The sequence below is a fragment of the Sesamum indicum genome, linkage group LG2 (genome assembly GCF_026168435.1).
Source record: "Sesamum indicum cultivar Baizhima isolate 11 linkage group LG2, ASM2616843v1, whole genome shotgun sequence".
Taxonomy (NCBI): Eukaryota; Viridiplantae; Streptophyta; class Magnoliopsida; order Lamiales; family Pedaliaceae; genus Sesamum; species Sesamum indicum.
In genome coordinates, this window is record NC_142658.1 from 22,282,757 (window position 1) to 22,300,564 (window position 17,808).

The 17,808-nt window shown below is 33.3% G+C and overlaps 3 protein-coding genes across 7 annotated transcripts; 2 read left to right on the top strand and 1 right to left on the bottom strand.

The window, feature by feature from the left end:
- The first annotated feature begins 2,713 nt into the window (after positions 1 to 2,713).
- On the top strand, positions 2,714 to 6,210 carry LOC105156767 (IAA-amino acid hydrolase ILR1-like 2). 3 transcript variants are annotated; one of them, XM_020691989.2, is made up of 5 exons: positions 2,720 to 3,368; positions 4,790 to 4,915; positions 5,025 to 5,339; positions 5,442 to 5,570; positions 5,790 to 6,210. In XM_020691989.2, the coding sequence occupies exons 1-5, from the start codon at positions 2,985 to 2,987 to the stop codon at positions 6,171 to 6,173; spliced, it is 1,338 nt and encodes a 445-aa protein (XP_020547648.1). In that variant the 5' UTR covers positions 2,720 to 2,984; the 3' UTR covers positions 6,174 to 6,210. The 3 variants fall into 3 exon arrangements, with proteins under 3 accessions (XP_020547650.1, XP_020547648.1, XP_020547649.1); XM_020691990.2 differs by having other exon boundaries at positions 2,722 to 3,368; positions 4,793 to 4,915; XM_020691991.2 differs by lacking the exon at positions 4,790 to 4,915 and having other exon boundaries at positions 2,714 to 3,368.
- A 950-nt stretch (positions 6,211 to 7,160) lies between these two features.
- Positions 7,161 to 9,356, top strand: LOC105156583 (uncharacterized protein At4g28440). Its single transcript, XM_011072755.3, has 3 exons — positions 7,161 to 7,311; positions 8,009 to 8,205; positions 9,065 to 9,356. The coding sequence occupies exons 2-3, from the start codon at positions 8,016 to 8,018 to the stop codon at positions 9,250 to 9,252; spliced, it is 378 nt and encodes a 125-aa protein (XP_011071057.1). The 5' UTR covers positions 7,161 to 7,311; positions 8,009 to 8,015; the 3' UTR covers positions 9,253 to 9,356.
- Positions 9,357 to 12,853: 3,497 nt separating this feature from the next.
- Positions 12,854 to 17,200, bottom strand: LOC105156584 (uncharacterized). 3 transcript variants are annotated; one of them, XM_088878017.1, is made up of 9 exons: positions 17,112 to 17,200; positions 16,089 to 16,467; positions 15,385 to 15,543; positions 14,907 to 14,990; positions 14,034 to 14,126; positions 13,809 to 13,952; positions 13,512 to 13,619; positions 13,315 to 13,366; positions 12,854 to 13,234 (listed from the first exon to the last, which is right to left on the bottom strand). In XM_088878017.1, the coding sequence occupies exons 2-9, from the start codon at positions 16,422 to 16,424 to the stop codon at positions 13,203 to 13,205; spliced, it is 1,008 nt and encodes a 335-aa protein (XP_088734143.1). In that variant the 5' UTR covers positions 16,425 to 16,467; positions 17,112 to 17,200; the 3' UTR covers positions 12,854 to 13,202. The 3 variants fall into 3 exon arrangements, with proteins under 3 accessions (XP_088734143.1, XP_088734144.1, XP_088734142.1); XM_088878018.1 differs by having other exon boundaries at positions 14,907 to 14,987; positions 17,045 to 17,194; XM_088878016.1 differs by having other exon boundaries at positions 17,045 to 17,194.
- Between the last annotated feature and the right edge of the window lie 608 nt (positions 17,201 to 17,808).

Consider the following 17,808-nt stretch of genomic DNA (forward strand, 5'->3'; position numbering starts at 1 on the left):
TAGGGTCAAATTCACCCCCTTATTTAACATTTCTATGTACTATTTTTCGTTCAAACTCTAATGAAAGAATTTGGTGGAAACGAGAAATTTTCGAAGAGGATATAAGAATAATTTTAATTCTTGTTTAAGAAAAATATAGTTTGTATTTTTATAGAAAATTTAAGTGTAATAAATCCTATATATATATATAGATACTCATAGCATAACATAATTAGGCATAATAATGGCATGAGTGTTTATGAAATCAAATTTCATAATTATAATTCCTACCCTGGCTTTAATACTTGATTGCGACATCTGACCTTTAGCCCCTCCGAATTTTTGCCTCCTAATCTGTTAAACTTCACTTTCAACTACTATTCTTTTAATTTATTAGAATTTCCTACTCTATATAAATCCCAACTTAAAATAATTAGGGAAAATATAATAAGGCAAATTAGAACTTAATTAATTATTTCTGGGAAAAAGGGATATCATGAGTTGAACACATCTTTACCCTATATACCTAATGGGTATTCTTTACTTTTGGTCACTAAAAACTAAGAAAAAAAATTAAATCGAGATGGAATTCAAATCTCAAGCACATATTTTTAATTTTTCGGGAGGGAGGGGGGGGGGGGGGGACCTTCAGTGTTTCTTACTCTTTTCGAATTATTCGAATTTTCTCATATTTTAAATTCTTTTAGAACACTTTAAAGACACGTTTAATTTAACTGTAAATATCTGTCATTTTCATCTTTAATCTTTTCTTTGCAATTTCAAAACGTGATTGTTCTTCTCTTTTCACATGTTTTCAATTTTTCATCATGGGTATAATATAAAACGACGTTGTTGCGAAGTCAACTAATTTAGTTGAGAATAATATATATACCCACCTAATTATATCATAATTTCCTTTACTGTGAATAACAACGTTTTTTTTTTAAAAATTTGGCATAATAATGAATACTCTATAGTTATTTGAAAAATTATAAATATCCCTTAATATTTGATGAAATTATGTAATTCTTGAATAGAGGTACGAAATTGTCAACTTTGCTTTTATTGTAATTTTTTAAACAAATTAAAAACTCACAGAAAAAAAAAAAGAATGGGGTGGATGAAAAAAATTTAAAGATTATAAAAAAATTATCTATTTAGTCTATTAACAAATTAATTTTTTTAAAAAATAAATAAAATTATAAGTTTTAATCCACATGGGCATTTCGGTCAGTTCATCACAAAAAATAGATGAAAACTTAACGAATTGGGCGAATTATTAGATGACTGTTAAAATTAGTGAGACATTGATAATTTTCAAAAAAATAAGAGGATATTCGTAATTACGTCAAACTTTAGGGACGATCATTGTAATTTACCCTTTCCTTTATATGTAAATATTAGAATAACAAATATAAAACACAACATTTACTATTCTCAGAATTATATTCACTTGCATTAATATGTGATTGGAGATGAATGCATTTCATGCTGTGGAGAAGTATTGATCGAGAACAAAAAAGCTCAATAATGGAGACATTGACATTACAATTATTTAATTTTCATGAATCGCTGCTACTGCTCTCCTCATTCATAAAGCCGCGTGCGATTCAAAATGCGCATTTGACTTCTTCAACCTACGAAGAATCGCTGATATCAGCACCAATATTTTATTACACTTTTGTGTTATATATTAAAATTATATTTATATTAAATTATAATTTAAAAATAGAAATATACACAATATATGTGTGGGTGTGACTTCAACATGGAAAACGTGACTTACTGATCCCATCCACCAGTTAAGCTAGATTCAATTATAATCTATTTAAATTTAGCAAGATTAATAATCCAATCAAATTCAAAAATAGTTTAAATAATAATATATTGTTGGTTTCAAGTCGTATTATTTAGCGGCTTGGTGGAGTGGGCAGGAGTAATAGAGAAAGGAGGCAACAGTAGATCAGAGTTGACATGTTGAGTGCATGGGAAAATAGTGAGTGGATGGAAATTGAAGAGTGAACATATGAATTATGATGGGTGGACGTGCTAGGCCTGCTGCTGCTGTTGTTGTTGTGTGCAAGTGACTGCCATTTTAATTTCAGGGCCCAATCACTCTGCTTACAAGACCTACTCTACGCGTGGATTTGAGATACCTTTTCTCCAATCATGCATCTATGCTTGGGTCCATAATTTAGTGGCTTACAGAGAGGACTGTGTAGGAGAAAGGTCCCACTCTCATATATGCATATTGCGAAAGTGATCACATCACCATGAGAATATATATATATATATGTCTACTTTTTATTTATTTATTCAGAAGAACTTAGTTTCATCATCACACTTGAGGTTTTTTTAATTAAACTATATGAATATAATTGGATTAAAGGAATATTATATAATATGAGCTGTGCACGTTTATCTTCCTGGAACTAGTTTTGACTATGTTGTTTTTGTGTGTCCAAAACCTTGCTATTCACGTCTCACTGTCCTCCATTAACTTAGTGTATGGACGGGACAAGACATGGAAATGGGACATTTTATACAGACATTGAGACGACAAACAAATATATACATACATATATATATAGATAGATAGATAAATACTAAAGAAGATTCGCATATTCATCAGGTAACATTATGTTTTTATGCAGTGTAATTAATTAAGGAAAATTTTCACTTTTAGTTATGTGTCATATATATATATATATATATATACATATGCGTTTTAGAATATATAAAAATAATTGTTGTAAGGTCTCTAGCGAGCTATTAAATCATGTCCCAGCTGTATCATTGAAAAATGTTGTAATTCTCTTTGCATTTAATTTTGAACAACCCAAGAGAATTGAAAATGTATCATATTTAAAACAGCAATTCAACATATCCGACACCAGCCATTACTTTTCTTTGGATCTAACCACCAGAAAATCAATATAGAAAATATATATACAATAATAAATACTAAAACCCTTGGGCAGGTCTTTTCATTTTTGTTTTTTCAAATGGAATATATCTCAGTGTTGCTCATATTCAATGTTGTATCACTCTTCCCATTTATGCAACTAATTGCTTCCCGCAGTTCTGATCGCTACTGCTTCAATCCATTTCTGCACCAACATAATGCCTCCTTGACAGATTATGTTAAAGAATTGGCTAACGAGCCGGAGACGCTCAACTGGTTGAAGAATATAAGAAGAGAAATTCACAAGAATCCAGAACTTGCTTTCCAGGAATTTAACACAAGCGCCCTTGTTAGGCTTGAATTGGAGAAAATGGGAGTTAGATACCGGTGGCCGGTGGCACGTACCGGTGTGGTGGCCGCCATTGGTACTGGTGCTCCTCCTTTTGTGGCTCTTAGGGCAGATATGGATGCACTGCCCATTCAGGTCAGTAATTGCATATTTTCTTTTCTTTAATTCATCACATAAACTGGACTGCAGTGCATAATATCTTTTTAATCTGACATGACAACAATGTACTTCAGCTGCAACTTGTTTTCTTACAAGTAAATATATAGGACAAAGCACTTTTACTGTAATGAGACAACATGTACTTGGTTTTTGACATGGTTTTCAGTACTAAGTCTTGTTAATTTGGACAATATTAATGGAGACTAACTGTACAAAGATTATAGCTCCAATCTTTTATTGCATATTGATATTGGGTATATCTCATATTATATTTTAAGGGAAATAACATTTTTTGTCACATAAATTAGGCTCATTTAACTTTGATTTTAATCATTACGGGATTAACATTTTTAGTTCCGTAATTTATAAATATTAGCACTTTTGGACCTCATCCACTTTTTTGTCTATAATTTAACGGTATAAAGCACGTTTCTAGTATGTGATTGTTAAGTATTTTTTACTAAGAGAAAATTGGTTTGTTTTCAACTTGAAACCATTTTTATTTTTTGGAGGGGGAGGGAGGGGGGGGGGGATATAACTACATTTTAGGGGGAAAAATAAATCAAGAAAATCAATAACGATTTCTCTTTTCTTTCACAAAAAATTGAATTTTGTCCTTCCTATATTTCTATAAGTTCAAGCCAAGTAAAAGCAACACAAAGAATCATATTTTCTACAAGTAAATCAAGTAAGCCAAATGAATCAGTCATATATATGCTACTATTGAAAAAAAGGACCAATTTTTCCTTCAATCAAAAATACTTAATGGCAACGTAGTAGGCACGTGACCTACATCTTTAAATTGTAGATGGAAAAACGCATGAGAACCAAAAGTGTTAATTTTTGCAAGTTATGGGACTAAAAGTGCCAATTATCACGTAATGAATAAGATCAAAAGTGACATGGACCTAATTTATGGGACTAAAAATGCTATTTCCCCATATACTTCATATATATATATATATATATACATGTTATGTACATAAAATATATATAAGATATGGATTTTAAGCACTTCTCATATATATACATATGAAGCATATATAAGATGCAGTAGTAATTATTTGTAATTAACACAACATATGAATATCTAAACAAAGCATCCCAATTGTTCAACGTGCTGGAGAACTTTCTCAACTCTAATTAAATTAGTAGCAGTCTAGAGAATTGGTTTTCTCTTATCTTTTTCCTTTTTCCCACTCACACACCCAACACACATTCAAAGTTCGAAGACAGGACCTTTCATGAGCAAATTTTATGCCCGAACCATTGGCTGTTGTCTCTTAGTTTTGCTGCTCCACCCTCACTATTTGTTGGATTTGACGCTTCTTATTTCTCAAGAAACGCTAAAATGAAATGTTTTCAGTAATGATGATTTGTAATATATTATGATGTAGGAGATGAGGGAGTGGGAGCACAAGAGCCAAATAGATGGCAAAATGCACGCCTGTGGGCACGACGCACACGTAGCAATGCTCCTAGGTGCTGCAAAAATCTTACAAGAACTCAGCAACTATTTACATGTAAGAACTAATTAATTGACAAATACACGTGCTACCTACACATGAACATTGTCAAACATCAATCCTAATAAATAAGCCTAAAAAGTATAAGAAAAATTGTTGGTCTCAGGGAACCGTAATCCTGATATTTCAACCAGCTGAGGAAAATGGAGAAGGAGCAAAAGAAATGATTAGAGAAGGCGTGCTAGATAACGTTAGCGCGATACTTGGACTGCACACGGTCCATAAGTATCCAAGTGGCACTGTAGCGTCTCGGCCTGGACAGTTTCTGGCTGGTTGTGGAAGCTTTAAAGCTGTGATCAGAGGGAAGGGAGGGCACGCAGCTGCGCCACACAACTCCGTCGATCCAATTTTGGCTGCTTCAGTTTCTATCAGTAGCTTGCAGAGTATTGTTTCCAGGGAGTTGGACCCTATGGATTCTCAGGTACGTAATCTAACTTTGGTCTTAGTTAGTTTGAAATTGTTATATATATGTAAATTCATGTTCTGAGGATGAATTATAAGGAGTGGACATGAATTGTTCTAGGTGGTTTCCGTGACTACGGTTCGTGGGGGAAGTGGGTTCGATGTCATCCCTGAATCAGCCACAATTGCAGGTACTTTCAGGGCTTTTGGCAGAGAAAGCTTCTGTGCACTTAGGAAAAGAATAGAAGAGGTGAGTAATGTGTTGTTTGCTCAGCCTGCTCGTCAGCCTAATCCTACAGTCAAACATCTTGTATCACACTTTGATATTACACATTAGCCTAATATTATTATATATGTGAGTCAGTCATGTGACATCAATACGTGACACAAAAATATGATAAAAGATAAGTCACTATATTAATAACTGTGAAAATTCAAAAGGCTTTTCATTGCTTGTGATCATCACTAGGTCATAGACGGGCAAGCGGCAGTCCACCGTTGCTTGGCCGACATCGAATTTGACGGGAAAGATCATCCCACCCTTCCCCCAACCATAAACGATGAGAGAATATACAAACATGTGGAACAAGTGTCCAGGATGGTTGTCGGAGAAGAAACAACTTTATTAGCTCCTCATTTCATGGGAAGTGAAGATTTTGCAGTTTACATGGAAAGAGTTGCAGGGACGTTTTTGCTGCTGGGAGTGAGGAACGAGAAGGTTGGATCAGTTTATCCACCTCATAGTCCTTATTACACCATTGACGAGGATGTGCTTCCTATTGGAGCAACAATCCATGCCACATTTGCGTTTTCTTACCTACTCACTTTCCATGATCACTGCCGCTTATTGTAATTCCAAATAAATAAATAAATAATTCAATTTAGAAACACTTGAGAATAATCAAAATAATACTATACATAATACTACAATGGCCAAATCCTTTCACATAGTCAAGATACCAAATTCTCTTTATAGTAACTACAAATTGGAAACCCATGCCTAAATCTTGACTTCGAATTTAAATTTCTCTAAAATTTTGAATTTCTTTTTGATTGATGTGTAAACTCTATACAAATTAGAATAAATACGTTGTTATGTTACCGTCTTAAAAAATTATCCATCATAGAAGATACTAATTAATCTGAATAATATTTATAAAATGTCGTTCCTAGAAATAATGTCAAAACATTAGCCAAAAGCAAAAATCATAATAAATATTTGACTACAACTAAAATCATGATAAGTATTAATTAATTATAGTTAATTTTATTTGACTATAACATATAGTATTAATTTGTCATTATTCTTAAATTATAATTATTTATAATATTGAGAAAACTTGAGTGATAAAACATTGATAGAAAATTGAAGTAGGATTGGTGATGGGCTGGATGTGTGCCCAACTTGTCTTGGCCCAAATTATGACTAGTCTTCTTAACTTGTTTACTATCGTCACAGTCTTAATAGCTGAGCCGAGTTAAATGATTCCTTATAAGTAATAATAGTTTTAGAGTTGAAAATTCAATTGGCAAATAAAAATATACTATAAGTAGTATATGTAATGTATATTTAACTACCAAAAAATATGAGAATATTTCTATTATATGAATTATATAACTTAGGTATTGGTTCTTATCGATAGTAAATCAATTATGAAAAACCTAACTTGATTCATATGATATAAGTTCAATTTCTCTTAATGAGTTTGTGGGTTTCATTCTATTATTTATCAAAACAAGAAAAAAAAATAACAATAGTCAAAGAAAAATTACATATAAAAAGAAAAAGGAAATTCGGAAAACGGATTACTAATATAAAAAGGAGGAGTATTTGGGTGGAGGGAGACCTAGGCATTTCACGGTACACCTCACCAAGCTATTACCCAGAGTCCCTCCCCAATCTACAAAACTAGTTCCTTGAAAAATCTACATACCACTCTCTGTTTATTTGCCCTAATAGTATTTTCGTGATTATCTCTGCACAGATTCAGGTTGGCTACCTCTAAATTCTTCACTTTAATTTTCAAAATTCCTATTGATTTATGTTCTTTTGTTATCTTTTATAAAGAGTTTTTGCTATTATCTTGATCTGCATGATAACGGTCGATCTGCAAATAGATTGTTGAGTGCATCTCAGTCCTGAGATTGGAATTTTCAAAGGCTCCTCATGGATTCCGTTTTCTTCTTCTTTACTTGTTTCCATTTTTTTTTTTTTTTTTTTTTTTGGATTTGGCGTGAAAGCATTAACCTTTGATGTATTCCCTATTTTTATTTTATTTTTTCATATATAGCATTGAAAGTGTCTCTTGAATCGTTGATTGTAGCCTGTAAGAATTACGATCTGGTATTATCAATAGGAAATGCCGATTTGAAATTATTGATTTAAGTTAAAAGAAAAATTGAAAACAGAGAAAGGAATTAGGTTAAATATACCAATTTTTGCTTCTCAGGAATTTAAAAATATTGTTGAGATTGTTAACTCAAAGCAGAATAATCTAACTTCGTCTACATTTAGCTTGGAGTCCTTGATTTCTTCCTAGTTCATTCTTGTGGTTTTTAATACTGAAATTTATTTGCATGCCAACATTTTCTCTCTACGACTGTAGATCTTCTGTCTGATGTTTATTGCAAAATCTGAAGTACTTGTTTAGTTGCATGTCATACATAATTCTTTTTTTCCAAATCCAGATAGGAGATGGCTGACCAGAAGAAGCAATTCACCAAGGTCAACCAGCTCCGCCCATTAGATACTGGGCTTAATTTAACTGTAAAGGTTGTTGATGCAAAGACGGTAGTGCAGAGAGGTCGAACTCAAGGACGATTTTCAGAATGCTTAGTGGGAGATGAGACAGGAATGATCATTTTTACTGCAAGAAATGATCAAGGTTAGCACATTTTCGTTTCATAATTTTGAGTTGTCTTTTACTGTCTGGATCCTACAAGTTGATTTTTTCTGTTTCTTTTGACATACATGTCTTGCTTTAATTTCAATATCAGAATTACTATAGGAGTTAATTTCAATATTGTTGGTTTCTCAATGATTCTGCCTGACTTGTACTTAGGCTTTATGCTAGTTTATCTTGCTTTCCTCTCTGTTCTTGTTATTACGGTTTATAATTTCTGAGAAGTCTTGCACTAATGATTGATATAAATGTTGTGTGGAGAAATGTTACTAGTAATTGATTGGACCTGAAAATGTTTTGAGCAGTTACCATATAAGCACTCCTACTCTCTCACCCTATATCTGTTGTGTGATCACACATTCTCATATGCAGACACAAACAAGTTGCTGGATGTGAGAAATACCCCAATCTTCCATCTAAACCCACCCGTCTTCTCTGATTCTTTTGAAAAGTGAATCCATTGAGCCACTCCACATTGTAGCACTTTTGCTGCGTATGCTTAAAAACCCTATGAATTTGAATTACATAGTTAGGCAACATTCTCTGAACATCACTCAGTAACAAATGGAGTTGTTTTGGTTTTTGATATTAATAGCATCTAGAGTTGCTTGGTGCTTGATATCTAGTGATCCAATTGTTAAAGATACATCCTTATCTGGTCATGAGGGGTAAATTGCAGGATGTGAATTTTATACTAGGGTTAAATTTCTTTCACTTTTAATTATGGAAGAACATGAAATTCAGAATGATCCTTGAACTCATAAGTGGTGGTCCTACCCTGTCTTCAGAATGTGTATTGAATTCTTTCATGCTAACATTGATTATTTGGTTTCTTCGTTAGTTGACCTGGCGAAAGAGGGCAGCACTCTTGTCCTCTCAAATGCCAAAATTGACATGTTCAAGGGATCAATGAGACTAGCTGTGGATCGAACAGGCCGTGTCGAAGCTGGTGACCCTGCCAGTTTCTCTGTGGACGAAAGTAACAATCTATCCTTGATTGAGTTTGAACGAGTTGATGTTGTTGTTTAAGCAGTTTGTCTGTCTATCTAGTCTTTCTGCTATAGAGGCTGCTTGTGCTAGACTTTGTTAAACTTTTACTAAACTAGTATACCGAGCACGGTTTTAAATTTTAATTGTTGTTTTTTTCATTTTAGCTTTCTTTTTTTAAAATTTTATTTTTGGTGTGGGATGGAGCAGGAATTTTGCAGTTTCAGTAATAGTAAAATGAGTTTTGTGTTATCATATTTACTCTCCATGTGGGAGTGGATGAAATTTGTTAAATCTTGTCATTTTGGTTTGTGGCTAGTATTTACAGAAACTTCTGTCTTCGGTTTTCTTCAAGTAAAACATATATACTTAACATGGCAGTTTATATCATAATCGTTACATGTTTTAAAATTATTTTATGAATTCATTGCGTACAATATAGTGATAGATTTGCATGTCCTCTGCGTGTAAGCGCATGTGTCCTTACAAACTTCTAGGATTTCTTGTCTAGACGCTATCTAATCATCCATCAAAATGCGATTTATCCAGAAAAAAGTGTGCGATTGAGGCTACAACCTGAAACTCAAACTAGAACTATTCTATTACAGAAATGACGAATCATTAACTACATCCTCAAAGGGTTCAAACTTATATCCTTTCCTCTCGAAGTTAGCATGTATAGTATGATATTCTCGGTATTTGATCATAATTAGTTAAAGAGTATTTAAGTCGCAAGAAGAAATAAGACTTTTTATTATGAGTATTATCATGGTAAAATGGATAAAAATTATAGCGGATATTAATTAGTCACAACTATAATATGATTATTAGTTATAGTTAAAAACTGTGGCAAATATTTTTGTTTGAGATAAATCATAAGGAATGTTGACTGATCATGGTCAAAATTTAAATTTTATCTAACTGTAATAGATAGTATTATTTTATTAGGATTTTTAAAGTCGTGGTGATTTATATTATGAAGGATAATTTTATTTTATTTTTTGGTAGTGAATGACTGCTTTTAGAACATTGGACCCTTTTTTTTTCTTGATAGGAGAACATTGGACTCGGAAATCAGAAAATGTTACTTCAAGTTTTTAGAATGATTGGACAGTGTACTGATTATTTAATGCAACATTAAGTGGTATTTCATTAATATATAATTGACAAATACTTGCCATTGTCAATAAATCATGTGAAAATGTAGTGTTTTCATCAACTTGCTTAACAAGTGGCTGATGCATAATGTTTGATTAAAGAATGAGAAGTCAAAAATCCGCAAGTTTACTATATTGTTAGGGTGAATTCAGCCTAACTCTTGAATAATTAATTGATTATAGAAGAATAGATCGATCTTTATTTAATTTTTATAATAATTGAATTTATAAAAAATTATAATTGGCCAAGAACTTCAAATTTTAACTTATACAGATGCAGATTATTGTGTCCGAACAATTATACTTGAGGTTACCAAACATCTTCAAAATTATGATTGATCAAAATTGATTTTAGATATATATGGATTGTTTAAGCCTCGGTAACTACTACAAAAAAAGTGATTATTCTTTACATTAAATACCATCACACCTTATAATAGTAGTACATCAATACTATTTACAAAGGCTACACAAAAATAATACAAAAACTTAAGTTTTGACCATAGTTAATCAACATTCGTAATGATTTTACTTATAATCAAAATATTTGTAATAATTTTTAATTGTATTGAAAGTTGTGGCATTGCTTGCAAAAACAATGGCTTATAATCCGTTTCATAGCCATAATTAATTAATATTCATCATGATATTTTAGTTTAATTGATGATAATTAATTATAGTGAAAAGTCATAATTGAATTTTAAAAATAATTCTAAGAGCTCCAACTACCAGGCCATACTCATCTTACAGTTAATTGGAACTAGGAATTCCCATACATGCAAATGGACACGATCCCATGATCAACAATATTATATTATCCGAAGCGTTATTAGACTGCAACAAGTAGAAGATGAAAAATACACGAAAATATGGCTACACGAAACGACAACGAAGATCAATACGAGGAAAGGTCGAAGAAATTAATAATCCAAGCAGAAGACAACAAGGGACATAAAAACAGATCAAAATGGAACAAATCTCGAGAAGGAAATTTATCTCAAAGCCTTTTCCCGATCACTGCAAAGAAAGAAACCAGCAGAGCCAAGAACCCAACCACCACAGATGGAGAAGAACTGAACGCACCAGAGGGCGGAGGAGGAGGTGCAGGCGACGGTGATGGAGCCATGTTGTGGTGGTCATGGCCGTCATGAGCCGCCACAACGGCGGCAAGAAAAACAATGCAAGCCAAATATGCAATGAACCGAAAAGCCATCGACCCTCGAGTAGTGATTTCTAAGTTTTGATGGGCTTAGTTTCAGTTCTTGAATATTGCTTTTGGACAAATATTTACATGACGACGATCTATTTATATGCAATTTTTGCTAAATAATTATTGTATTTTGACCTGGTCAGGTCATGGTTGTACGAGCCAATATGGCGAGTTGTACTATCATTCTGCTCACGTTGATTTTAATTTTTAAATAAAGTATATATATATACCGAGACTTGGCAAGAAGTCATGATATAACAATCAAAGAGAGGCTCTCAATGCAAAAATAAGGGATTTTGGCGACTTTTTGTATTGTCGAATTGGCATTAATTTGAGGGGGGAACACTTTGATGATGATTTTTAATCTTTACTAATTATGGGATTTATTAATTTGTGTTAATTTTAATCATGATTATGTGGAAATCAGGACGGTGGGGTTGACCTTTTTTATGATGATGAGAAGCGGTAAGGTCTTGGGGGAAGATCGTGCCTAGAGATAATTAACGTGACTGCAAACAAGAACGACCAAAGTGGAAGACAAGGACTAAATGCAATTTCCTGTGTTTTCTTTTTTCTTTTTTAATAAATCAAATTCATGGATGATTTGTGTTAACAGGTTGTATGAGTCTAATGTCAACTTTATGTAATCTCTTCCGCGTGGTGCATGCGCTTCCAGGCTAATTAAGAAGCATGTCAACTACTTGATAATTATAGGTAAATGTAAAGACCTGGAAGTTAAAATATTTGACTGCCATTCGTCCAATTCAATTATTGGCATACCCCTATCTGGTCTTGGTATTAGTGTACAGCTCAGAAAAAGTGACTAGTCATATAGTAAATGTGTATTATTAGTGTACAGCTCAGAAAAAGTGACTAATCATATAGTAAATGTGATATGATATACTTACTCTGTGATTGATTTGCTATATTTTCCCCCAGAGCTGAATGTCTATAACGATATGTTATTTATTTTATTTAAGAAAAGTTTCCATATACACCAGATGTGTTATACTTGTGATTGGTTTGCTATGTTTTCCCCCAGAGCTGAATGTTTATAACGATATGTTATTTATTTTATTTAAGAAAAGTTTTCATATACACTAGATGTGTGTATATATATGTTAAATACAACATAATTTAAATAAAGTTATTAAAAAAAAAATGCTTTCTTTGTGATTTTCCAATATTTTCTCTTAATTTTTTTTTTCTGGGGTTTATATATTAGTTTTGCTCAGGTGGCCAATCAAATGCAATATAATAAAAGTATACAGGAAAATACATTAATTTTGTGGTCCATGCTTGATTGATATGCTTAATGGCTATTTAGCCAGCTAAAGTCGATATAAGTTCTCTTAAAAAAAAGAAAAAACAGACTATTCCCCTTGAGGAACTACGCTGTATTGGCTGGATATTTTTGATACCTTGAACGTCGACAGAACTTCAATTCAACGGCCTATGCAACTTTACAGCCACGGTGAAGATATTACATGTTCAAAAATTGCAAAACTGTTTCATCCACCAGAGAAATAAGCCTCAAGGACAAACATGGACTTTGCAAAAACGAGCTACAATGTGTCAATGTATATACTTCATGTGTCTTCACAGTGACCGAACTCATGAGTGAGCTACTTATCGATCTCCTGCTGAATCTGTCCTTCTGCAGTGGTATATAGATTCAAGTGAATTGATAGATACAGCTTTAGCGACTAGACTAGATAAGAAAGGAGAAGCTCTAACCAGAAAGATTGACGGCCAAGTTAGCCTGAGCATCAGCCTCGGAGTTTAAGTCCTTCGAGGATAAAGATAACATGTTGATGTTAAAAAGTTTGGTAATGTAAATAGGAATTGTCAAGGAAAATGAAGCAGTAAATAGACATAAAAAATTATACGTTTGATCGCATTTAGCAAATGTTAAATGCAAATGCTAAGCTTACCCTCAGAATGTGAATAATTTGGAATGAAAGAAACATATCCTTCAATTTCTTTGCCTCCTCATACAAGGTGAAGATGTTTTGGTTTTTAACCTTCCACAGACCTTGAATCTGTTCATAAATTTACCCATTAAATACGCTAGAGAAAATCTTAAGGTGCCATTAATTGATAAATACAAGGCACACCAAAACATGTGAACGATTCATTATGACAGGACTCATGAGACATAAAAAATCATTTCAAACTGTAATTGATAGGAACGCAAGTGAAGTTGGGAGTCACAACAATGCATGCTGTACCTGCATGCAAACAAGTTTAGAGTCACCTCGAACTCGAACGTCTGTAAAACCTTTTCCAAGTGCATATTTCAATCCTAATATAAAGCCACGGTATTCAGCAACATTATTGGTCGCTATTCCTAGCCCTTCACGCAACCTACAAATCTAACACATGAAAAATGTTGATATATGTTATAACCAGCACAGAAGATACACAACCTCTCAAAAACAAAGAACGGTGCTTACCGAACTTCCATCATCAGACCGTACTATAGCTCCTGCTCCTGCTTGTCCAGGATTTCCTTTTGAAGCACCATCAAACTCAAGAGTACAGGATCGCTGATAAGGACTACAAGGATCAGATTTCTAGCATGCAAAGTTAATTCATCTCTTCCTGATACTGCCTGAATCTTACAGGATATATTGTAAAGGTTAATTTTACAATTAACTCAGTTGCAGTTGAAGATTATTTCATAGGGTGGGGACTTATTACTCCTTAACTCCACAAAGAAATGACTAATTTATAAGTAACCCAACTATGAAACACCATACTAATTGATTGATTCTGATAAACTCTATAAAGGCCTAAGGTGAAATGCGTTGTTAGGGTATCATTTAAAGTCAACAATGGCCCAAAAGCCTCACGAAAGTATAACAGGTTGATAAACTTTCCAAATCCTATCAATCCATCCACACAACACATTGTGGTTTACTATTCTGAAACAGCGGGAATTTTGTTGACTCAGCAACTCTCCACAGACCACAGACAGCAAATGGACGCTGGAATCTTGACAATTTTCAAACTAATGTTTCCTATTTCTGTTCATGAGCTAGTGATAGGCTTTTTCCAATGTTTCCTTCTTTTCTTTTGATGAGAATTGGGACGTAATGGAGGTGCTATAACAATATAGAAACTTCCCTTGCATTTAATTCACTGACACTCCACAAGAGGTGGCAAGTTCTTACTTATCAATGGTTTCTGCTTTACATATGTTGAAGAGGCAGTATCCATCTTAGTTTTCTATGTACCCCATTTGTAAACCGGACTTGATTATGAAGTATTTATAAACTATGTTACAGAAATATTCTGTTCAACTGAAATGATTAATGATCTCTTACCCCACTATCTGACAATGAAGCTCCCTGTGACCTCTTCTTTGCAATGGGCTCATTAGATGTTTCACCTCTAGAAGAAGACGGCTGCTATGTAAACATGAGATGCTTGTAAATAGTGAATATAAATAAATCAAAATGAAAGAGGGATATGAACAAGATCACATAAGTTTCATAGCATATGTAGAAAAAGAGCTTTTTAGCTTGCTTCACACTGCATGTGTACACTTAGTGTTTTTTAGTAGCATTGAGTTTGTCACAGTCACAATTAAACAACTAAAAAATTGAATCTACAACCAGTATAAACAAAAGAGTGCAACTCTTCTATAGAGAACCCAGCAATATAAGCGAGTGAAGCCAAACATTCTATGACTTACATGTGGAGATCAATTAAATTTGAGATTGGATATCGTGTTCCCCAATGTAATACATGAAATATGGGATAAGAAGAAAAAAATAATCAAATATGTAAATATCAGCTGACCTGCAAAGGACATGCCTCAAGATTACCAAAAAGTTCTCCAGTTACATCAGAAGCTCTGATGCAGTATAGAGCATTTTTAAGCCCACAAGATAGAAGATACTTCTCTGTGTCCTTTGGCATGGAGCAACCTTTGTACACACTAGCAGGAGGATCACGAATCTGCCAGGAAAGAGGACAAGAGTTGAGTTATTTGATTAGTGCACACTAATTATAATTTATTTTTCCATCAGAAACAAATCAAATGAATGGACAGTATATGAAAATACAACATCACAGGAACCAACAGTTTTCATATGTCAATCATGACTGAGAAAATAGTAAACAATTTAACATATAAGGTTTGCAAGATAAAACCACTTTGGATAGGTCAAATGAACAACAATAGTAAAAACTCCCTGAAGAAAAAAACAGCACAATAATAGGGGACAGGTGTGAGAGACTCAACTCATAGAAAAATGAGATTTCAGAAATTAAAGATGGAATTTTTAGGAAATCCTTACGACTCATATTAACACATAGGAAAAGAAAGAAGATAAAGAATAAAAACAATAGGAGGGGATGCAATTCAAAGTGAACCAAAGTGAGTAACAATTTTAGAACAATCAGGGGTTCACAAGCTTCATGATTCATGACAAGAACTTAGATTCATATTAAAAAGGAAACAAAGGAAATTCACATGTCAAAATCAGATAAGAAGTAATCACCGAGGTTCCAACTTGAGCCTGACAATCACTTAAGCTTTTGTAAACACCGATAAGGTCACCCTTGCGAACAACAAAAAACGATTCCTTTTCTTCCTTCATTGGTGCTTTAGGATCACGTTTCGTCTTACGAGAAGTCCCTCCACCAGACTTTTTTGAAGAATAGTACTGAACTTGATATCTTGTCAGCAACAATTCCAAGTTTACTGTTTTAACACCTGAATGTTGGAAGCTTGTTTTCCATGAAGGATAAAAGTACCCGCAAGATGGCCTCTTGGTAACAAGACAACCTGCCCCTGATAGTATAGTTGAACAACATGCATGAAACAAACTGATCATTCGTCACAGTTCTGTCCAAAGTCCCAATTATTCCCCAGATTTCCTGAAACGATATTTGTATTCGTCACTTGCTAAGAAAAGATAAGATATAGCCGGGTTAAGCATCACTTCTATCTGGTCATTCTGTCACTTCCATTAGCCAAATCTTTCAATGCATCCAGAAAACAAACAGCACCACTTAATCTATCTAAGAACCAACTCCCAACCTTGACTATCTGAAATATAATCCTTTTACTACTACATCAATTTCGTTAACAAAACAATAAATAAAAGAAAAAACTACAGCATAAAGGACTCTTTCAGCAATGAAGAACAACAGATTATATTAGCCAACACTACACTTTCAATTTTCATATCTTTCAATTCCAAGCAGCAAGATTTTCGAACAACTTCGACAGACTGAGAACATCCCATCAGCTTAAACAGATAAATAAGAGAAACCCCACATTCCCAAGCAGAATTTAAAGGACTGCAACATCCATCAACTCAAGCAGCTTGATAGAGCACGCACATTCAGCACAAAAACTCATATACTAATTCAGCAGACAAATCATAATAAGAAAGAATAAGGCACAACCCAATCAAAGATAACGCAGACGAATCATCAAATACAAATATACCTAAAAGCTAGACTCAAGCACAATGATGCAAGCGTACACATACTCCAGTCAACTGCAAAACCCTTACTCTTTACTGTTTGCTCTGTCACTGTGCGCAGGGGCTTCGGGTTCAGGTGCGAGTGTTTACGGGTTTATCATAATAAGTGAGTGACTTTTGATTTGTGGAAACTGGGCTAAAGACATAGCCCAATTCGAACTATAATGGAGATCCAATTAAGTTGGGACTCGGGTCTAATTGAAGCCCAGTTGATTTTCATGTGGGTTCGGGTTTCTTTGTTTCTTTTTTTTGGATATGATGTTGGTTCGGATTTCAAATTTTTATGATTTCTTGGAAAAACAAGCCAGCCCGATTATACAGTCCCAACTCTCTAACTATAACTCAAAAAGAAAAAAATATATATTCCATTATATGTAGTAAATATATTTTTGTACTTATAAAAAAATAAATATAATAGATACATATATATACATGGATTGAGTTTAATATTATTATTTTTTCTAGTATAAAATTATTACATGAGAATGCCAAATGAGGAGTAAAATTAAAAAATTATGTAATTTTTTTTCGATAATGTTAGCATTTTTAGTCCAAACCATAACGAAAGGAGTCTAATGTAAATTTTTAAAAAGAGTGTAAGTGTAAGTGTCATTTCGCATTTTAGAGGGGTCTAAGCGTAATTAATCCTGAATTTTGTTATAAAAAAACAAAAAAGTAGAGTTGTCATTCCAATAAAAGAAATTGAGAGTTTATTAGGTCAGAATCA